Genomic DNA, 24,429 nt, shown 5'->3' with positions numbered 1-24,429 from the left:
GGAGTTCTAATAAGATGTAGTGTTGTTTTAATATTTCACACTTTCTATCAGTGTAGCTTGTCACGTTGCAGCAAGGACCATAAATTACTAAACGCAGGAGTGATAAATCACGTTTGCATGTAAATAGACATATATGCGCTATGTCCTTCAAGTAATTCGACTTAATGCAACCAACTTAAGAAGACTCTTTCCGGATTTACCTGACAATTTGTCACGAAACAATCTTCTCTTCCTATAATAATTATTCCCCGAAGAGGTCTAGAATGATCGTCGTCGTCTTCTGCTTTTCTTTTACTTAATGATCTCAGCTTGGAATTGCCATCGAAAATGGATTTCATCGTCAATACTTAATTCTGTTGTGAAAAATGGTATTACTGTTTATTAAAGAACGAGTCCAGAAAGCTGTGAAATTATCCTACTGCAAGATTCTTTCTCCTGATATCTTTCGCTTTGTTATTTTCTCATTTTTATTTCGTATTGCATTTTAAAAACGAACTACAGTAGGCTCACCTCTAGAGTTACCGAACGTTTGCTAACTTCTCAATTAATTGTTACTGTTAACACGCTCAAACCAACTGGAGGGGGAAAAAAAGTTTGTTTTTTATGGAAAGGTGGCGCTACTTACCTTTGGTACAAGTAAAGGGAAGCCAATGTTAGTAAGGCCTGTTAGCATCTTTTGGGCGTTTCAGCTGAACCTTCAGACGCTTCATTCCTATCTGGAACCCATTCATTGCCTGAATGGCAGCTTGGGCATTGGCGGGATTGTCAAAGCTCACGAATCCTGAAAAATATATTAAATACTTCGAATTCTTGCGTACTTGCCATATCACGTTTAGAAATAGCAGTCTGTGCTAATCTTCCTCTTGAGGGGAAGGTGAGCACTTGCACGAGTGCAAAACTAGTTTAATAATGAAGGGAAAACGCAAATATGCAGAGAGGTTCGCGTGGTTTTAATTAGCAATCAAATTTCCGTATACAGCTTATTCCCGTGTGTTTTCCCGGTGACTGCGTTTTGGATTTAGAAAGAAAGGAAATACAATCACAAAATGGCAAAGTTGCACAGTTATATAAAAGAAAAAAAAGAGATTCACGTGCTATCTGAAACCCACATGTATACTTTTTGTCATTTTTCACGACAGTTGTATATCTTACTCCGACATATAACGTTAAATGATTTTTTTCCAGTAGACGATTTTCTCATTATGTTCTTTTTTTGGGGGGGAGGGGTTTCAAAAAGTGCCGATGGTATAATTGTCAACTTTTTAAATGCTAAAATTGCTAACAAAAATTGCATTGATGCTACGATAATGAAAAAGTAGTTCATTTCTTCCACTCTAAATCCAATCAAATCGCATTACTCTCGATGTAAGAGATTTGCGGCAAATAATGGATTAGTAAAAAATACTACTGACGTAATTTGAATTTTAACTTGGATAATGAATTCATGACAAGTATACTCGTAAATGACACAAAAAAAGAAATCAATTTCCATATTTTGTTGTACGTAATCTTTTATCATTTCACTTACTGGTTTAAGTGAGAAAGTAATGAATCCTTATTCATTAGTTGGTAAAAAGTGATAATTTTCTTATATATTTATATCTTAAAATTTAATTGATGTCGCTATCGATATACATTTGAGCTATTTTACCCACACCATCACATCTTTATTGTCTCCACGAGTTCTTAGGTGGACCTTATTTGCTTCATTTCACCTCAAACAGCACCTCATAAGTAATTAATCTGCAACTAAGAATTCATTACACATGGTTGATGACATCATGATTGGGTAGCAAATACTGTCAATTCAAAATCATAATCAAAAATCATATATCTAAGAGGATTGCTAGTGATTAGAGTTCTAGGCGTAGAATAATGTCCGCAGCTATTTTTGTTTTTAGTAATTTATATAAATTGTCGTGTATAATTTAAGATGACCGTCACCTACCCTTATGATTATAATAGTATTTTCTGTACATGTTATTTTATACGCACGTCGCGGTAATGATTAAGGATTTGATTTGATGTTGATATTTCTTTCCTTGTTTGTTCTAAAAGAAAACTATTACCTGGCATGCTGATCTTTAATATATATAATTTGATTTTCTATCGTAGTTTAAAATTTTTGCGGATCGAAAAAGATTGTCTAAAATCCTTTTGACGGCAATCATCTTACAAAAACGTTTGAAAAACAGTTTATATAGTTTATTTAATACAGAAAATCAATTTTTTTTAATGTAAAAGTTATCTCTGTAGTTATCAGCCTCTCTTCTCATAGTATTAGACACTGCGGGAGTAGTTCCAAGCAGTCCAACGCTTACTTATAGTGATAAAAAATAAAATCAACAATATAAGTCATTTAAATATAAATGAAGAGTCTCAGTTAACTAAACTAAAAAAAAAAGTCAATAAATGAACGTGGTTACGAGCATTTTAGGTATTTCTCAAGAAAAAGAAATTCACTCTGGATTGTGAAAGAAATACATTATGAATGAAACTTAAGACACAAATTTTATGGCTGCTTATAATTAGAAAAGCGCGCGAAGGGGTGTTTATATGTTGTAAGGATATATATTTAAGTAGCTAAAATGAACTAATATACAAATAATAAGTAATGCAGGAAACACGAACAGTCTTAATATGGAATTATACCAATGATGATATAAAATATTATAGAAAATTTTGAGTACTACGAGCTACAGTTGCTCGATATGACATCTAAAGTTCTTCATGAACAAGATATTTTCCAATAATGCAATTAGGATTCGTCTAGTTTCTAATATTCCAGTATGTATTTCCTTAAAGGCCTACGAGATGGCGGCACCTCAAAATACAGTTATCAGAATTAAAACTTAGCCAACTTTACCTCAAGTTGCGAACGCTTTCTTGACCAGTCTGTTTAGAGAACTAATAAACATGGATAGGTAGCTGAATTAGTCGAAGGCTGTTTAAAATAAAGTTGTTTTCTTGTTGATTCTTTGAAAATATAATGTGCTTGTCACAAGTATCTTGATTATGGGCAAAAATACATCCACCATATGCTAAGGGATTGTTGTCGACTTTTTTTTCTTTTTCTTTTGACAAAAAAAAAAAATAAATAAACTAAGAACGTTCTTGATAGAACTGGGTTGAAAAAAAAGTTTGAGATCGTCGTTATCCTATCCCATCTCCTCTTTCGTATCCCAACGCGATCATCGTTTTGCCCTGCGATAGCTAATTTCAAGTGTGCACACAGAGATCCCAGCTGTGTCATAATTTCCTAATTTGAATATTTAGTGCTGCTCGATTACAACTAATTCCCAATGGTCCTTTCAGCAAAAATGAGAAACAGGAGATCGTCCTAGGGAGAAAAAAAAAAAAGGAGAGGAGGAAAAACACTGATTTTTCTTTTCATTTCCGACACAGAACTTATTTAATTTAGAATTAGTTCGTTCTCAGTTCCACTTCAGTCTTTACTGAAAGAGTATTTTGTCTCTGACAGAACAAAACTGAAAATCTCTATTTTTTTTCTGTGACGTCACTTCCTTTAAAACGTCATAATCCCGAAGGCAACGGGAAAATTTTTAAAGTGACTAACGAACACTACCTGCTTATTTACGCTATAATATAAACCGCTAATAATTCTCATTCTAACGTCAAAGGTTATTCAAATGAATACTCTTCTAGTAAATCTAGTACGAAAAGATTACCGACCCATAAATAAAACAGGACTCGAAACCAGAAATACAAACACTACTAAATATTGCGTAATGTAACTTTATCGCTCCCTAATCTGAGAAGATTACACAGTTGCTGTGTGCGGATACTTACCAAAACATTTGCTCTGATTAGTGGCTCGGTCGATGAAGACTTTAGCACTAATTACATTCCCGAATGGCATAAACATCTGCATTAGTTCGGCGTCTCCAAACTCCTGCGGCAGGTGATAGATAAATAAGTTACACCCCTCAGGTCCTGCAGAGAAAAATAAAATGGAAATAATGTTTGCTTCCTTCGCGATGTAGGTCTGTAAATTGTTTAATAAATATTCATTACTAGCGAACAATGTGTAAAGCTTTTCTTTCTAAACTGAGATAAAACATCACAATTTTAATAAAGATGATTCAGTATAGCTTGAGCATCGCGCTTGTATGCGATTTTCCATTATTTTGTACATCTTCTCCATATGCTATGTAGATAACAGTGCCATCTAATGAGCACTTAGTTCATTCGGATCCAGAGCATGGAGGTTTTTTTTTAACGTGCAGGGTTTTGCTACTGACTTCACAATGCGAGTCTCTAAATTTTTTTCATTTATATTTTGCCCTTTCAGTAAATGATAAAATTTCATTTAGGAATTCTTTCCACTTAAAACTGGATCATGTGCAGCATTATGTTTGAATAGAAAAAAATTGAAATGCTATATTTAATTTACAGCAATTCGAGTCTAGGGTTTGAAACCGAAGTTTCCGTTGAATTAAATGAATAGAAGAAAATTACCTGTACAAGCATTACCCCACTCTTACCACGCTTGAGATAACAAGAAACAATGTTAAAATTGAAACTATTTGTCAAGAATCCCATAAACTTACTATGTTAATACCATCCACGAAGAATTTCTCATTTTTTGACGTCTTTCATATAACAGACTTTTAATTGATGTTAAAGTGGCTTTTTACAATCACAGACATATAAAACAATGTTATGATGCCATTGCATTAGTTAATTGAGCGTGACATCATGTACCTTCAATGAAAGAGGACGTTAGACTCAAACGTGTGGGAAAGCGTTAAGATAGCTTATATAGTCGGCCTGGTTGGCCGAGCGGTTAGCATATCCGCTTTCCAGCCAAAAGGTTCTGGGTTCGAATCCCGCCGTGGGCATGGATGTTTGTGATTGTCTGTGAAAATACTAGTGGTAGTGGGCGGTATATGGTATTGGTGTAGTTGCGGTTCGTTGGTGGAGACAGAGAGTTTTAAGAGTAAGTGCCCTCCCTCCCTGGAAGTGTCATGTAATAATAATATTGCCAACCTCTAAAAGGGTGGAAATACAAATTCTTTATTGGCGTTGATGTCCGCGTGGTTTTAGCCTAGTGTCTGTGCTCTTCGCAACCATATGCCTGGGGAAGGAGTGTCCTAGCTTCGATTCCCGTCGTAGACGTGAGGAGCTCAAGGATCTGCCATAGCTAAGTTAGCTGGTCGTGGGCAATAAGGTTTTTCTCCCACTTTAGCTGGGGTTTTTTCATCCCACAAGCAGGCAAGCCGGACCCGTGGACACACACACACACGGACTATAGTCATGAACACCTCCATTAGGGATGCTACAGAGGAGTGGCGTGCCGGCTGCATTATTTCGCCGTGACTCTTCATTAAGAGGAGACCCAATCTGTCTGTAACAGACGGAAGGGAGAGATAGATAGATAGATCGGCGATCATGATGCACTACATTTAACACCTTTCCATGGGAAGTCTTTGAAATTAATAACTGAGGAAGTTTTTATCCTTGTGTTGGTTATTTTCTGGTCTAAAATTCTTGGTACTACTAAATGAAGCTGTATGCCCTCGGGAAAGTTCATTTCAAATGGCGTTCTGCCGACTGTGTCAGGTGGCATTCCGTCGAAGAAGCAAATAACTTTCTTGGCATTTTACCACCGAAACTGAGTTTATCGATCTCATACGGAGTAATGAGGGTTTCAGAAAGAACACCAGATTAACTTGAAAAATAGCCCGAATATGCACAACTAACACTTCACTGTTGATCTTTGTTTAAATGTATGATATTATTTATTGCATTAAGCAGCCTTAAAGACTAAACAGTTTAATGCAAAAAAGAAAAAAAAAACGTTTATAGCTGCTGCTTATTATTAGGCGAGGCAACTAAGCCCAAAGGTCACATGTATTATAATTATTAATCGTATGCATTCCCCATTGCGTTAGCCTGTTTTGCGGGAATAAATGATGACTCCGGGTTTCCAAGATGGAAGTAAAATTCTCCGTACATCTAATCTCCTCATTTAAAAAAGTATCAAAATATAAAAATACCTCATATTCCTGACATGTGTCTGACCCGGATTTTTTTTTGTAGAGAATCTCGGTCAGAATTCGTTACGAAGGCATTCTTTATGCAAAATAAATATTTAGCGCATGTATTTCGGTTACATAATGTTAAAGAAAATGTTCAAGAGTGCTTCGGTAATGCAGTGAAAAGAAACATATCCTATGGTTGGATAAACCAGGCAGTGGCCTATGAAGGGTGGAACACGGGAGCAGTTATCAAGGGTACCGGTGTCAAAAGGGTTACAGTGACAGGTGGATTACTAGTTATCGAAACTATTATAATATAAAAGGCTACAAATTTGCCAAAGGCACCAAAAAACCTAGCTAAGCTACTGAAACAATGATTAAAATTTCGTCTATGTGAAAATTTATAAGGTGAGTTTTTAGTCCTTTTGTTTTAGGATGAAAAAAACAAACCGGCCGGAGAAGATTACATGCAGTTGAGAGATATAATTTTGTTTTTATGTGAGTTCCATCCATGAAAGGGTTTTTAGCCTAAAGTACATAGTAATAGTACCGTGAATGGACTGGAAACCTAATTCTAGAGCCCAAACGTTGGAACTTTTTTAGCCTCCAATAAGCAGAATGGTAGTCTCACACTGAGCGATGAAAACTGCCTAATCACGTAAGGACATTCACAAACATCAATACCTACAGTGGGGCTCGAATCCACAGCCTGTTGATTCGAATATGCTAACCAGATCTACAAAATATGCTGGCTTAGCTTAGCAAAATACTAAACGATCTCATCAACAACTAGCTTCCTCTTATTCCTGCAATCGCATTTCAATATTTTTTCTATAGTTCACATTGTTTTGTTCAAGAGGAGCTTGCAATATATACATGCACACTTACTAATATGGAAACCAGTAAGTCTATTAGATAACAAGCCGCAAGTTTTGCCATCTGATAGACTTATTGGCTACCTCCAGTGCATCAGTTTAATGTGAAAATTATCTTTTCAAGAAACTTAAAAGCTACTTTTCGATCTGAAACATAGCCCGTCATATATACGTTGGCTCTACTGTCGAAGTTAGATATTACCGAATGTATTTTCCTTGTCAGTGATCTTTTAATTATTAAATTGAAAGTAATTTCCATGTACCTGGCTATTAAATTATGGTAAATACTAATTGTTTACCACTGTATTATTTTATCTTTGAAATAAACCAAGAGCTGAAGCAAGTATGAGTATTAAGCAGTACGTTCCATTGCATCTTATACAACTTTGCTTTTCCAGAGAAACACGTTTATATATACTGTATACATTTTTTTGAATATCGATTGAAATGTGGCCTGGTGGACTTTCTTTATATTCTGCCATTGACCGACTGCAATCTAAAATTGATGTCTTATTGGCTACATTTCAGTGATATAATAGGTTGATTCGTTATCTCTGTAATAGTATTGTCGATAGAAATGTGGTAAGCTGGTTGCTTTGTTCAGAAATGGCTCCCCTTCCGAAATGACGCTGCAAAATATATTTGCATAAAAAAAGAATGTTGTTTGCCTGGGCCTGCAAAAACATTTCGGTATTTATCCGGCTAAAGCATGGCAACGGACGTCAACAAGAAAGAAGAAAATTATCCGAGTCGGAGGAAAAAATCCAAACATAAGTTTTAACACCGCCAGAAGACGAAATGTGCTGGAAAAACAAATTTTCTTTCTCAAAACAACTGTCGAAAAAGCGAAAGTAGGGTTGGTGAAGGTATTTAACTTACAGCAATTCGAGTCTAAGGTTTGAAAAACCAAAGTTTTCGTTGAATTAAATGAATAGAAGAAAATTACCTATACAAGCATTACCCCACTCTTACCACACTTGAGATAACAAGAAAAAATGTTAAAATTGAAACTATTTGTCAAGAATCCCATAAACTTACTATGTTAATCCCATCCACGAAGAATTTAACCCTTCTAGAAACAGCATTGCTAAAATGGGAGTGTCTGCTGCTTAATTATTGCTCCCAGTTAGATGTGCATTTAGTTCTATATATCTGTTGATCCGCCATAGAAATCACTGCTGTAGGCAGCAAAATAAGACTTGGTTATTAAGCGTAGTGAATATGTATGTCCTCCGCTTTCCACAACGCTTTCTGCATACTTGAAGGCCTTTTAAAAGGAAAAAGGATCTTTGTTTGATTCTCATGTTATAAAATTGTACTTTTCGTAAGTTCGCAATAGCCTTAATCAGAAGCACTCTAACAAAAGGTAAATATATATTTACTTCAAGTAATACCGAGATGAACATTTCATTTTATATTCCTACTCGTATAGCTTTGGGGAGATGTTTATGACACCATGGTGCTTAATTGCCTATTATAGGTTCGATTCTCTTTGCTACCTATAAAAACTTTTGCTAGGTCTTTTTATTTTCCAGCCGGTTCTCGAGTGGTTGATTACTAACATAGTCAAGTAAATTTTTTTTCTCTCGCAGCACTTTGAGTTTTACCCACGCAAATCAGAAAAGCTTCAATCGTAAGGTTGAGTATTTCAGACTAGAACGCGAATATTAGGATTTATGATGACCAGACGATTGCAATGGTCTATCGTATTCTCCGTCCAATACCTTGAAAATTATTAATAGCATGAATTAGCTATTTGTGACGGTTTAAGGACAGAGACTGACTACTTACCGATTTCCAAAAGTTAGTCAGAGCTAAAGGAGCTCCGCAAATATCCTTTGGAGAATAAAAAGGTGTTGGATGATTATATTTATTTATTTATTACATGCTTTTCTCATACAACTCTGCCATTTTCGAAAAAATTAACATTCAAACACATTTGATCAGAAAAGGCTGCAGGTTTTCCCCCCAATAAACTCGAGTTTCATCTTGCAAAACGGCCAGAAGAACAGGCATTTTACGGACATAATACACTAGCTTCATAGTCTTATCTTCTTTGGCTGTAATTCCAAAACATCCGCAACAATTTTGTCATCAATCTGTCAAATGTCTTGAAACAACATGAATTCATTTTGTTCAGGGAAAAAATAATAATAAAAACGATGTATATAAAATTCAAACTGAATGTGAATTAACCGATTTCAGAAAAAGGGGTTAAAGTTTTTTGTTTTGTTTTTCCCTACCAAGTAACAGACCGAAGCCCAAGGACGCACAAAACCACATGTTTATGCATTTTGGAGACATGATAGCATATCATTTTTTTTTTTTTTTTTTTTGGAGGAGCAGACATAAAAATACTCTGCACTTTGAGCGAAAACTGATTTATAGTGAACGAATTCGCGTTTATCCACAGAAGGTTAATATTGACGACGAATTTAATATTTTAGAAATTGCAAGGATTCCAAAAAACCAGTGTACAAACAACAAGGAAGCCTTAACCTAAATATATTTCACAATGTTCAATTTGAGATGTATGCAATACAAAACAAATTAAGTAAAATGTGACAAAATTATTATACAGAGTGATAAGAATGTTTTTTTTTTTTTCTCTTTGAAATTATAATCAGTTATCTGTATTTTGAACAAACAGTGTCAGATGCATAGCAATACTTCCTCGGTACCTTAACTGCTCAAATTCTGGCTTGTTTTATGGGGGAAATAATAATTTTCGCTGCAAGAAAAGAACTAAATATAACTTTTAAATCTCATTTTCTATACGGAAGTACATTGGGTGAAATACAGAATAAGAAATTCACATCTTATTATATTTTTCTTTCTTTGAAGACTAGCAGGTGGTAAAGACCACAGCACCATCTATTGGTCAAGCGATAAACTAGCTCACATTTTCAGTGTATGAATTTAAAAAATCGTATAAATAAATAAGACTAGAGAATGGAAATCTTTAGTGTTTAACATACTTTTGATCGGATATTACATTTATGAGGCGTGCTTAAAATTAATTTGAAATCACAAACTTATAGGAGACCAAGAACGGGTACTTTAGGGTATTTACATAAATAAATCTGTTCTCTGATTCCTCCCAATAACAAGTTACCCCGTGAATGATCGTCCCTTGTTAAAGCTAATTTACCCGTAGGATGAAATCACATCTGAGATTGGGAAGAAAATTATCTTGATCGAGGAGCAATAAGACATATTGGGAAATAAATATAATAGCAAGCATATTATTAGCAACATTGCGAGTGAAGTAAGAAATGATTCTCACCTTCTCTTTGTGTCTGTGTTACGACAGTGGGTTGCGGGGTCAGAGCTTGAGCAAAGTGACCGTAGGGAGCTGGGTATGCTGTCGACAAAAAACAAACTATTAGACAGTATAATAGACGAACCATCGCGCATTTATACTACATAAAAGCAATTCAGAATAGCTTCTTAATTATAATGTTCATCTAAACTTTACTTTATTACGGAATTAATTTTTATTGCAATGAATTGTAATAAGTGAAATATCTAAAATACTGGATTTTAATTATTAAATTCGTTATATCAACTGCCTTGGTAATTCACTTGAAAATAAACAACACTAGTATTCTTTTTTTTTTTTTTTTTTTTTTTTTTTAAAGTACTGTATTTCAATTGACGCATTAAAATTAGAAGCGAATAAATATAATGACATAATAATAATAATAATAACAATAATAATACTTACGAACACCAGGATAGGGCTGCAAGCTAGGGTAGGCGGCGGGTTGCAGACCATCCCCATTAGGTATGGCTTGAGCTGTAATAAGAAGTACTTTGTAATAAAAAGTACTTTACACCAGCGAAATTGAGAAAAACAATTATTTGTAATACTAATACGACATAAACAAAGCACTTGCGCCAATTTCGTTGATTGCGCCTTTTGACTCAATTTATTAAAGCGATGAAAAAAAAAATTGTCCATGAAAAAACTGGCCTTAGTAGCCACAAGATAAAAATGGTTGTCGTGTGGCAAATGAAAAGAAGTCACGAGCCCAGTAGCAGCAGCACGCGACGACCATGAAATACACACCAGTCACGTGCTGGCCGGCTATCTCGTGCCATAACAATGAAATCACCGCTTATGAGAGCAATTGCTTTTTAGCCACTCCTAAACGACGTCATAAAAAACGATACAGTTGTAGTTAGTGGGGGATTTCCTTAATATGACCGTGAGACAACCTCGTAACTGGCGTTGATTGTCAACTTTTAATTATTTTTGCTCCTATCTAGAACTCTGTAAAGTACGTTATTTTTCATCTATCGTCTAATAATTTGTTCAGTTCCTGTATATCGTTCTGTTATCTGGTAATATGAAATTTCTCTTTTGCGTTCACCGTTCTTCCTGTTTATATCTCGGCGTGCCTTTGGCGCTGGTCGTTTGTCAATCCTTTCAGGTAGAAGGTCTCCTATGACCTATCAATATCAGTTTATTGCATCGGTGTTGGCAACTGAAAGTATTAGTCTGGGTGGTTGGGTAGTGTCTGGACCAAGAGTGTCGTTTGGAGTGTTATGGGCACGTTTCAAAATGAACCAGATGTCGTTCACTGGAGAAACTCGCAAAATGGTTGCCGTATCGACGTAACATCCAGAGAATTGCTTCTCTTGCACTGTTATTATGCTGCTAGAAGTAATAGCATTAGAATACTGGGAATGTTAGAAATGGGGCACAAAGTTGAAAGTATTCTATTAGTCTTCTAAGTTGATTGACAACGTTGTTCCGATTTTTTTATTTTATTTAGTTTTTTCTTGCAAGAATGAGATGCATAGTTCAAATCGATTCGCAGTTTCTTTTTTACAGTGCTCACTAGGGGGCACCACTATACACCAGACGTAAATTTATGCATACGTGGACCTTATAATCCCCGTACTGCACATAAATGGAGATGGTGTTATTATATGCGATTTTATGACGTATATAACTGAGCTGAGCGTTGATGTACCGGAAAAACGGTTTCATCCAGTGCTGAAATAGATTAATTTTCTTCTTGCTGTTTTAATTCAATACTTTTCATAACGTCACCAAGCCTGCTTGCTGAACAAGTTTATTGGGTTTCTCTTTTTTGGCAAAACGAAAACGAAGTTGAAGTGAAGATAAATTGTACTTCTTTGCTACTTGACATATACACTTTCTAATGGTTTGTTCCTGGCTGGCCTACGTGTCCTACTGCTGTTTGCAATTTGACTTCAAATAAATCTTATAGTCCTTTCACCTTTTGTGACATCGGTTGTAGATCTCCCGTCTCCACAATTCAATTCTAGCTCGTTCCTGTCACGTCTTGAATCTTCTTAAACTATCTACAAATAATTTAAAATCGTCAAGAAAATTGAATTAAAAAAAAAATTACTTTCGCTTAACTTTAAATAACTGTTGGTTATTACATTTGAAAGAGTAGTTTCTCAATGAGTGGCGAATTCAAAACTGAATTAAGAATAAGTAAATTAATTTTAGTGTGATTCTAATCATCCATTACTAAAGACTTTGGGCATGGTCCGATAGTTGGTCACCTTTTACTCTCTTCCTTTTAAGGAGAGGCAAAAATGCAGAAGTATTGATCAAATTTGTAGCGTTGCTACATGACAGAAACAAACTTCGAAAAATCTTGTAATATCCGGCCAGCACAGTCGATCATTATTTATAGGTCTCTTGCTTTATCATTCGTGTGATCTTTCAATTTCTCTTTCTTCTGTGTCACTCGCATCCATTCCTTTGCCTTCATTCCGTGTCTTATCACCAAGGTTTAGCTAACTTAGCTCCGAAAATAAAGTCATTCTGCAGCTAGTCCAGCAGATGAACCTTTAAGATATTTTTCTTATTTACACAAGCACAAAATGAGACATCTTCCCTCCAGAGAAATGAATCAGAATTAACATACCCAAACATCGATAACTTCCAAGGTCCCCAGCTTAAGCTTACAGATAACTGAATTATTGTCTTGCTTCGTAAGGAGGATTGCTTTCTCCGTGCCTTTTCTTTCTGGGCATCTTGGAATCCCTTACCAAATGAGCGTGTTTAAGAGAACGTCCAAACAGTCTGATTAAAATTTAATATATAACTGTAGCTTTGGTGTGTGTGTGCAATAGCCAGGCGATAAATTGTACGAAGCTTTTGCAGAGAAAACAGGAATCCTTTGAGACCTTTGTGTATCCCCATTTAAAACAACCTTCTATTATAGGAGTTTTGTATTAAGCTCTTTTTATTCGTGACGATTCGTCAAATGCCAACTGATCTCCTGCTTGGCAACCAGAATTCCACGCAATTTAAATACTGGGTGAAAAGGCGAAAGAAAAGCGATTTGGTTGCAGAAGTGCTGTGCTTTTCTTTGTTCATCTCAAGGAAGAGGGAAAAAAAAGCCTCGAATTAAAGCGTTTTAATTTATATTTCTTTAAAAGCAATCGATCTTATGAAAGAGAAAAATTACTTACGTGGATAATGCGGCATGCCATTGGTATATACTTCTGTCTGGCCATTGGTCTGAGGCACGGTAAATCCCGGTAGGGCGGGAGAAGGCAGATTAGGGATAGCACCATTAACAGCTTGTGTTCCCGCACCTAAACACACAAAGCCTATCATGAACAACATCAAAAATAAATCTTTTTTTCTACGAAATTCTGGTAGTTCACATGATAATTTTTTTTTCTATACACACTTTTGCACTCTTTCTCACTCTCTAAGGAATTATAATTCGAACTTCTAAATAAAGATACATTGCAAACAAAAGTTGTCAAAATTAATGAAATATGAACGTTTCACTTCATTTATTAAGTAATACAGTTGCGAACAATGTTTAGTATGCACCATTAGATTTATGCCGCAAACTCTGACATTCATTACATATATAAACTTGGTACAATTAGGCACAATCCGAAAGCCTAGCACAGAGCGAATGTATACAGATAGTTTCAATTGTAAGGGATCGTGCACTTGCAACAATAGATTCATGACACCAGCTATATGAACCAAACAACGCGCATTCATAACAATGAACCTTCCATGATAATGGAACAACACAGGCGGTCCGACATTGTCTATCATGAAAGATAAAGCGCTTCCAGACCAACAGCTTTTGTGATTACAGTTTTATCAGGTGTCATTTCGCTGAATACAAGCGCACATGTAGAGCTTAATTAACACACAATATTTTAATCAACCTCCCATTTTAGTTTAGTGAAAAGTAGAGACTTGCGCAAACGGATACAAGTTTTGTCCTCTTCATCGCCCCGCTTGGGGGTGTGTGGTAGCAGTCATTTTTAAATAAATGCATTTCCACTTAGCTGATTTGTCCAAGTTCATTGAGAGAGAGGGAAAGCGTAAAGAATTGTCGAGATGAAATACTGCTATTATCGCAAACCTTTTCAGGAAAGTAATCAGAGATGATGTAGTTGATAGCTAGTTGTGCTGAATTATCGAGCCTTTCACAATAGGTACTTTCCATCTGTGTTATGTAATGTACGTTATGTTTGACATAGCGTAAATCTCCTGTCATTAGTTCTATCAGGCTTTCTATGCCACATATGACTTCTAAATATTAACAATGGTTATGTTTTGCACATCTTTCCACATCAGCAAAACGTCGAATTGATCACGCAGACTACTTTTACCCGGTTTGCCAATGTAATTTATTTCCATCTGAAATTATGATTAATAATAATAATAATAATAATAATTGGTCTACCGTTGCCATCCTACATAGATTTAAATATATCAGAAGTGGACAGTGAGTAAAAGCACGAATTACCAAAATTCATATTTATATCTTCTTCTTCTACTACGCGTTATTCCCGCTTCCCATGCAGGGTCCGCGTGTTACTTTAGATGCGACTTCTTGTTAGTACTGCTCCCAACCGACCCGTCGCCTGGTCTGCCGCTGGGGGGGGGGGGGGGGGAGATATTTTGACTGTAGAGGCGTATGTTCATGGGGCCGGTTTGCCTGTTTGCGGGATGAAAAACGCCAGATAAACTGCGAAAAAAAACCCTACTGACCGCGCCCAAGACCGGCTAACTTGGCTATCCCTGAGGAAGATCCTCAAATTCCTTACGTCTACAACGGGAATCGAACCTGGGACGCTCCTTCCCCAGGAATATGGTTGCGAAGCGCAAAGCCACTAGGCTAACCGCGCGAAAATTCATATTTATATAAGGGCAGTAATGTGGCTGCTTCCAAATGTGTTCGACTTTGTATGTTTTTTGAGGGAAAATCTAGACACCCCGGAGGAAAGACCAACCCCTCAGCCACAGTTTAAGAACGACTAACTCATTGCTGAAAATATTTAACAACTGGTGAGCCGTATACCGAATAATTGCTTCTGTCACCACATCTATACCTATTAACACGAGATTCGCGATTGGGTTGTGAATTTATTCTCCCTTCATTATCATTTTATTATGTTCTTTAGAAGAGGCTGGTTCAACCTGTCTTTTTTATGTGAGTCCAACCCATGAAATTCCGATAGCCTATCGTAATACATTGTTCATACGATGAATGAGCTATGAATTGATATTCCATTAATCTTGCGCTGGAGACCAAACTTTTTTTCCAAGCCACTTCAGTCTTTGAGTTTCTTAGTTCTGTCAGATATGACAGTTTCCTTTGGCTGGAAAGATCTAGCGAATCCCGTCTCGAGGAACCGTTACAAGGACTTTTCAGATGAAGGTGAGTTAACATAAAGAGGCGAAAGAAGTTTTACTCCCAGAAACTCAGGCTTTTCATCCCATAACCAAAGTCAATAAAAGAACACACGCAATTAATAGACATAATACACTGGGCACATAGCCTCATTTGCTTCTGTCCCATAATTTCAAATAATCCTACCCCAATGCCATACCTCTAGCAAGCAGGATGCGGTCTCACACCTGGCGATGAAATGAATCTCCCACCTAAACATATTTGCAAGCCCACGGTGGGATTTAAACCCACAGCCTGCTGATGGGGGGGGGGGGATAAGTTAACTACTCGGCCAAACAGGTCAGCATCTATCTTATATGCTCTCAACTTTATAAGCTTGGATTAAATCTCCTTTCTGTTTCCTGTTAGAAAAATTCGACATATTAACTAATCAATCTGTTCACATCAGTTCCCGCTGAGTACTCCTTGACCCTCTCATTTCTCTTGACATCCATTAAAATCGGTTGGGTCAAGTTGTGAGCCATAATCGAATACTGCCTTTGAATAAAGACTCGAATAACGGTATTAACTTTCTTTCTCCTTCTTCTACAAATTAACTTTACTATTTGTCTTACCAACATGATTTCTGAACTTAAATTTCCCGTCTGCCATAATACCGAAATCTTTGTATTCATTAACTCTTTCTGAGCCTGTTCATTCCATTTTTATCCACCTGATACTAGCTTATTACTGAATCATATATATGCATTTGTTCGCAGTGAATTTTTCCCTACTTTCCTGTCCACTCTCGCAGTCTTTTTTAAAGATCATTCTCTAGATACTTAAGTCGTCCAAACAAATTAACTGCTCTGTCCAGCTTCACATCATCACAAAGAACGAAACTGTCATTTAGTATAACAACCACCGAGCCTCCGTAGCTCAGTCAGTATAGACGAAGCCCTTTGGTCGGAAAGACCTGGGTTCGATTCCCATCAGTAACGTGAGGAACTTTTATCTGGTCTCTTTCGACTAAAAGTGAGTTAGCCGGTCTCATATGGAGGTAGAGGGTTTTTTTCACCCGAAAACTCGGGTTTTTCATCCCCCAGAACAGGCAAACCGTCCCCGTGAACACACATGGATTACAGTCATGAATACGTCCCAGCCATATGCCGGTTCCGAACCCGGATAAAATTGGGGGGTTGGGGAAAGCAATGGTGAACCACCTTGTAAAAATCTCACCAGGAACACTTTGTGGGCAATACCTAAAAGTTACCTACGGTCGGAAACGACTGAAAGGGAAAAATCAGATCAGATAACAACCACCGCTCTTACACCAAACCGTGAAGTATCCCACTCCTCACTACCTGGTCATTACAAGACATCCATCTAACGTAACTTATATTTTACTTAGATCCTAAAATTCAATGTTTTAAATATTTTTTAAATTCTAAAATACCGCATATATCTCTCAACGTTGCAAATCATACAAATCATATTCCAATTATGACAAAGATATCCGGGAAAAAAAACCTCAATTGTTTCCCCTCCCGAGGTGTCTGGTTATCTTTAAGTATATTATGACCATATTAAAGTAAAAGAGGTCAACGGATTTCTGTTGAGGCATAAACATAAGTGACTATGTATATAACTATTGCAGTAACACTGATCTTGCACACACCATTTGTTAGCAACGTAATTGAAGGGAATTAAAGGATAACTTGAACTTCAAATATCGATTTAGTTGACCCATAAAAGGAGGACAGCAGGTAATGAAATGAGTATGTTAGCAAAACACGCTAATCAAGACATCTGAGCAGTTTAATATATGAACGGCCAACAGCATTGGCATTAGGACTATGCGTTTATTTTAATTTATCCCTTACCTAGTATACTATAAAGATCCAATGTGTGGGGGTGGGTGGGTGGCAACTCACTAAAGGAACACTTTTGTTGTGTTCTTGTTTTCGAGATTGAGTCGTTTTAGCAAGCTAAAGAAAATATTAAAAAAAAATAAAAGTTTTAAAACTCTTTAAAATTCTACAGCACGCACTTTCCAATACGAATAGTAAATTCTACAATCTGATGTAACTGAGAAGGATCAAGTACTGAATAAAGTGGAAACAAGCAGACAAAAATTGAAACATACTAAGAAAGACAAATTCTAAGAGAGAAACTCCCCCCCCCCCATTCAAATGTGTGTTTTGCGATTGCTATGTATTATTCATTGAAGAACAATCTGATAATAATAAAAATAAAATAAAAATAAATAACCTGAAACAAAGCATGACTTCATTCAGAGCACCACAAGTTATCTTGTTTACGATTCCATACTGAATTTAACCAACTTCAATAACGTTGGCTTTCACTGTCTTATAGTGTTACTGATATCAGAATTTTAATAAGAAAAAAAATACAGTGGGTTGTGATGATGAGCCGATTTCCCTTGTTCATTTTACAAACACACCAAAAATCTTCAAAACGCGCTTCATCAGTGACTTTCAGGTCTTCCCATAAATTTCATTTTAATCCTACGGCCAGTCTCAAGATACCAACTGTATTCTGAATTTATTGGTTGACGACTACTTCCCTTATTGGGATTGTCACTGAACTATTATTGTTTTTAGCTGTAAATATCTTTTTAGTCGGAGATGCCATCTTTCGAAATCACCGATGGAAGCGCCTTCTTCGCGCATTGAAACTCAGAAATTGCAAACAGAACTGTTGAAATGGATCTTTCTGCTTATATTTAAACTATAACTATGCTATGCGTATCATTTACATAATCAATATTCGTCGGAAAGACCTCTTTCAAACACTGAACTTGTTGCCTGCGATAAGCTAACTGCTTAGAGACGAAGCCAAAACAAGCAGAGAAATGGATCAGAAGATATACCACTAGTTGAACATTCTTGTAATGGGCCATTTTGAACGATGACTTAGAAAGCCATTTAAATGATCATTTGATAGCTGCGAAGATGTAGCTCAGAAGAATCCATGGAGTTCATCGAAATACCAACTTCCTGCTGGTTTTCGCTCGGTGAGCGCCATTAGACACCGTGGAAAGTTCCTGAACTAAGCGTTACGAATATATTTCGCGCTGGTTATTAACACACAGTACTTTTACCGACCATCCTATCGCCTATTACGCTAGAAAACTGTTCCGTAACATAAATTAAAAGCCACTAAAACTTGCCCATTTCGTTCATCTTGCGTGGCATTTCATGTGCCCTTATTTTCAAGCATCAGCGTAGCGTTCGCATCAGACTAGTCCGAAATTCGTGTGACGGGTGGGGGGCACAGCTGTCACGTGCCATACTGGTGCCTAGACGGGTAGGGGAGGTGCGGACGCGCGCACACACACACTGCGTCAGCAAATAATGTAACGGCTCGCCCACCCTTACCGACCACCGTTACACAACCTTTGAGATGGCTCATCGGAGGAAATATTAGTCAATAAAGTTTACGGCTACCTAGAGTGCACGCTCACACGACCGTCTGGTTTCGTAGTCGGCAAAAGTGATCCCCCAATGGCCGACATCGTTCTGTTTTACTGCATATTTTACTGCAGCAGGTGTGAAGGGTCTTTAAGTTGAGACGTGTTGAACGGAAGATAAGGTCTATGAGTTTTATGACCCGGCTGTCTATTAACTAGCCCACCTCGTGCACCGTAAACGCTGAAAAACATACAAGTGCACACTCGCATACCCTTTAAGCACTGATCGTATTTGCATGTTTCTTTCAAAACGGAAAAAGGGCTGTTTATCGTACGGCTTCGGCGTTTGTCCCATCATAGAGCAATTTCACTTGAAATATTAGTTTATTTCGGGATTCCATTTATACTTTACATACTAATAAAGCCCTGGCAATGTGAAATCATATGCTATATTCACTAGCTAGTCTAGTTTTTTTGTCGGTATTGCTATTTATGTATTCCTGTATTTGCGCTTCCACTTAGAATATTAGTTTTTGTTTATCATTGCGAACTGTAATAATGAAGTAATGTTGCATGACTGACTGAAACTCTACGAATGTTGTTTTTTTCCTTTTTATTTGGTATTTCTTTAACTTGTTCTTTGCTAAATTTAGCCATCTTATTCTTGTTTTATCGACTGCTAATTCATTTGTTTTCGTTCGGTTTTTCTCCCCCTCATTTTAAATCCGTAAATTAATACACTATTTATCGAGAGGTTTCAGAGTCCACTTGAATGCCTTCTTACCTGTCAGCTTGGATAGGTTGCGCAGTACAATATATTCTGGCTTAGTGTAATGTCAAGCTTCTTTTAAGGACATAATCGGATTAAGGGAACATCTCAATGCCAGAAACAAGACGGGATTAGTAACTGATTCAAACAGCGAGTGACTAATCGACAAGCACTGCTCAGGGGTGACAGAAGCAAAAGGGAAATAACATTCCTAAAATGAAAGGGAAGCAAAATTCCATCCATCTCTCATTCAGTGGATTTACAAAAAATATGCTGCGATATAAATCAAATGGAAAGAGAACGGAATAACGCACTTATTGCATTAATATCGCAAGTCATCGTGTAGAATGACTTGCGTGTACAATAAGTAGTGTAGAAGAAATTAAAAAGACTGCTCCTGCGTTATCATCATTAACGACGATGCTTTAGCTGGTTGGAAAGACCGGCTTTCGAAACTCGTCGAAACTGCCTTTATGATAGTTTTTTTGCCTTTGTGATACTTTTGGACACAGACCATGAAAACGTTTGGAGAAACTCAAGTAGTTGCTCTTAATATTTCGAAGGCGTCTGATCGAGTCTGGCATCGTTGCCTTCTGATCAAGCCACCATCTTTTGGCATTCTTCCTTTTGTGAGAGGATCGCCAACTTCCTCTCTGGTCGATTCATAGCGGATGGTTTCCTTTCATCAGAATTTTCAATCAATGCTCGAGTATCCTAGAACTCTGTGTTTTCACTTACACTATTCCTTCCATGCATCCCTGATTCTCTCTCTCTCTCTTTGATATTCAATCCTATTCATAGCTTTGCTGGTGACAATACTCTCTATTCATCTTCTTATTCTCTAAACCTTGTAGCTCTCATGTGATTCGGGCTTTTAAGCTCCCCTATAACCAATGCCTTAAACACTAATCCTCTTGCCTTTCTTAAGCGTGGTGAGGATAACCTTCATACTCCAAAAGCTTGGTACTCTGTTTCATTCTAACAACACTTTTCTCCTACCCAATTCCTGACACTTTATAAATCTCATACCCGCTCGACCTTGAATATTATTCTCACATTTGGAGTGAGATCGCTTAGAGCCTCCCTCAAAATAATTGACCGTGTTCAGAAGAGCGCTATTCTCTTAACTGATGATCTTCTCTCCGGTCGTTTTCCCATAGACGTTTTGTTGCTGCATTATGAGTTCAGCTCCAAACTTATCCAACCAACTTCTCATCCTCTTCCTTTATTCCCTATATATCTGCTCTTTGGAACAACGTCCCTCATACTGTTTTTTTCCCTTCCAGTGATCAACGATGAACCGCTTCAAGAAACACGTCAACAAATTCCTTCTTTCTCTCTAACCACTGCCCACACCCGGCACTGTTGTATCAGAGGTTGGGAATTCTCATGTGTTGGGCTGATATACAAGATTAACCACCCTATCATAGTATTAATTAGGTTTCTATAAAATAAAGCGAATTTTAATTTATAGCTATTCACCAGCTAACATACAGCAATATTATATTGAAGTCTGAAAAAGGAAGAGCGAAATATATCTGTGCTTCCACGAGATACGACTACTTATACATTAATTAGTCGAGATCTTAGACTTCAACTAAAAAAAGTGAAATAAAATTCTGAATAGAATCGTTACATCTTGCCATAGAGATTCTGTGGTTAAGTTCCACATCTCCCATTTAAGACCTCCAGAAAATATAGACAGCTTGAAATCCATTACACCAAAACTCTTGTATCCGATAGTTAGTTCTATCACTGATTTTACATCCAGAATCTCCAAACTTCTTTACTAAATTAATTCCAGATTATTTTTCCTATACTGAAAAAAAAACTCTTAAGTGTTTATTTCGAAAATAAAAAGTTTAAAATTAACTCAGTTTTCATAATGAATACATCCTTGTTATGGCGTTTCTATGTTAGCCAATCGTGTTTTTATATTCGTAGCATAGAAATGACCTAAATGACTATACTAGCAATCATAGAAACGATCTACTAACATAGAATAATCTGATAGCATCTAAATTTATGAGGTGCGATGAAATGTCATTTCCTGTCTTTTAAATACGATGTTTGGTATTAAAGTTGTGGTCAGCTTGTCCTAATATTTCATGTTCTTTTAAATCGGACCCATCCTGTAGGTTCCTCAATGCTCTCCTCAACAGATCGGCCATTTTGTTCATGGGATTACGATTACATGAGAGTGGAATTCTATATACACCAAGAAGAGACCAGGATTTTTTTTTTTTTTTTTTTTTTTTCAGAAAGACCTTTTACACATTGGATGCAATTATATTTTTGTTTATCAAAGATGTTTTCCTCGACGTGTATTTTCCTAATATTTGTTAATGATAAACGCATTATAAATATCCGACGAAAGATCAGTTCTCAAGTGTTCGTTGCTAAAGGATCCTTATTTGATTCAATGATATGGCTTGATGGATGGAATTTTATGATGATAAATTTCTGGCTAGAAAGTTGATATTATCCTCTCATAAAGAGGAAGTTCTATGGAATGAAAAACACAATAATCAGAAAAACAATGCAGCTTTAGGCATGAATACAAAAATTTCTGCCTGCTTCTTTCCGATTAAATAATAAATTTCATTTGTTTTAATTAAATTTTATAAGAGTGAAGCCATTCGGTGAGCTGAGGGATTATTTGAATGCGTTATACACCATATTATGCTCACAATATAGACAGAATAGAAAGAACAGACGATTGATAATGAGTAATTGTTGGGAAAGCTAAAATAATATGAGCAAAGCGCCTAATTTAAGAGTAGAGACTGCACGTATATGAAGATAGGTTTAAACAACAAGAAGTTAGCCTCATTCTGTGAGGATTAGTACACACATCGTCAAAAAAAAAAAAAAAATGCTGCAGTTAACTATTTCTGTTAATGTAGAAATCGTGAATTACAGGGATATTTTTCATTACTTATATCGAACAGTGAATTTTATGATTGTGATAGAAACAATGTTCAGGTGAATTTAGAGCGGCAAGAAAGCGCTCGAGGATCGAAGTGGGTTACGTGAAAACCTAACGCTGCCAAACATGCGCGTAGTTCATGTGAACCCTATCGAAGTCGAAGCAATGTCCTACGGAACTGTTGCTCGAAGGATGAAAGCCTTTGAAATCGGTTGTGACAGCGACACGCGCACTAAGTCACATGGCGCAACCCTGACAAACGACTTCTGAACCCTATGACTTTAAATCTGAAATGAAAGAACCTCTCTGAACGAGACGGGTATATTACAAAAAGGGCGTCTTATGGTCCATATACTGGTTTCTTATAGATATTCAGAATCAGCTCAGCAAATAAATTTTCCCATTTGTCGAAAAAGGCTATTTGAAACTGTTGGTGATTATATAGAAGGAATGTACTCCAAACTGATAAAAAATAAAATTTGAATAAAACGAAAACAAAAATTGTGGCATTACTTTTCCTTTGTTCTTCTGTATATTGATACGATGTTTTGAAGAGATTTATTTCAGTATAAATTATTCAGAAATACTGCAGTTCATGCGATATTTCAGAATAATTTACTCTGTCAATATAGCAACTGTTGCATTATTTAGTAACTCAAATATGACGACGATATCGTTCGTTGTTGAGACAAACGAGATGCAGAAGGTTTTTAAGGTATTTGTATTTGCTAGTTCTTCCAGGATGATGTTTGTTTTCACTAACAGAGAAAAGGAAAGTAATTCTGGGTGAGCCCCGTTTTCCAGGGACTCACTTGAAATTAGTCTGTTCAAGGTCGACAGAGAATTCAAGCACCCCCCCCCCACCCACCCTCAAAAAGAGTTAAAAGATTGAAGAGGTATGTTTATGGCATATCTGTATATATAATAAGAGATTTGTTTGTTGGCGACTTAGACCGGTGACATGATTCCTTGTTCCCATAGCAACAGTCTGCGGGCGCACATTAATCAGCGCATATTGTCTCTCGTCGTCCGAAAGACATCGTCACCAAAGAATTTGTATTATTTTAATTCCATAATGCCAAAATGTAATAAAATATGCGTATTTAGTGCATTTGGAGGGTCAGGTAACTAAAAGTATGTTTTCAATTGGTTAACCAACGTTGGTTGTAATTGATCAATGATGGCAATCAGCAAGTTGTAATCAACTTTTCGAGTGTATTAATCTGTTTGAGATTAGTGTGCTATTTTATAATAAAACTATGAATAGAACAGTAACTGTGTAGTTTTGTAGTCAGCTCTTAGGTAATTCCGGGTACGTTAAAATGCCACCATGATTATAATATATTTCATTGATCTGTGAGAACATAACAGTGGTATTACACTTTCATCTATGACATCTAGAGATAGGAAAGACCTGTTTTTCATACACTTTGTATATACTGTCGGGTGCACAGCTAACTACTTTCGTGTAGATTATGGAATTAAAAAGTTCTGAATTTGAAAAGTGAACTATTACTTGGAGTAGTCCAATTAGTTTAACTTCGAAATTGAAATTGCGCAACTTGACTAACTTTACAGCTATTAGAATTCCCTCATTGATGACAAGACATCTATATATTGTAAAACATTTGTAAATTCTAGATTTCTATATTTTTAATGTTCAGTTTCTTTATAATTCTTTATAAAGAGTAAATATAAAAAATTGTTGTTTAACAGACTGGGTTCTTAAACTTAAGTTTAATATTTATTTATAAGTAGAAATCTCGCTTAAGCATG

The 24,429-nt window shown here is 36.4% G+C and overlaps 1 protein-coding gene across 10 annotated transcripts in view; it reads right to left on the bottom strand.

Moving 5' to 3' along the window:
- Window positions 1–24,429, bottom strand: part of LOC150098842 (CUGBP Elav-like family member 4) — a 913,499-nt gene that overhangs the window by 14,679 nt on the left and 874,391 nt on the right. For 6 of the 10 annotated variants that reach the window (XM_090405883.1, XM_090405882.1, XM_090405876.1 and 3 more), the window contains 5 exons: window positions 13,343–13,483; window positions 10,605–10,676; window positions 10,164–10,259; window positions 3,811–3,954; window positions 626–781 (listed from right to left, as the gene is read on the bottom strand). In XM_090405883.1, coding sequence (XP_090262009.1) covers window positions 654–781; window positions 3,811–3,954; window positions 10,164–10,259; window positions 10,605–10,676; window positions 13,343–13,483 — 581 coding nt within the window. In that variant the 3' untranslated portion in view covers window positions 626–653. The remainder of the gene's footprint in view (window positions 1–625; window positions 782–3,810; window positions 3,955–10,163; window positions 10,260–10,604; window positions 10,677–13,342; window positions 13,484–24,429) is intronic. The other 4 variants (XM_090405878.1, XM_090405877.1, XM_090405885.1 and 1 more) reach the window with 4 other exon arrangements.

This window comes from Typopeltis vanoorti, chromosome 15, assembly GCF_054136105.1.
Source record: "Typopeltis vanoorti isolate ZY-2024b chromosome 15, IOZ_Tvanoo_1.0, whole genome shotgun sequence".
Lineage (NCBI taxonomy): Eukaryota > Metazoa > Arthropoda > Arachnida > Uropygi > Thelyphonidae > Typopeltis > Typopeltis vanoorti.
The sequence above is the reverse complement of the archived record's forward strand: the minus strand, read 5'-3'. Positions and strand labels throughout refer to the sequence as shown.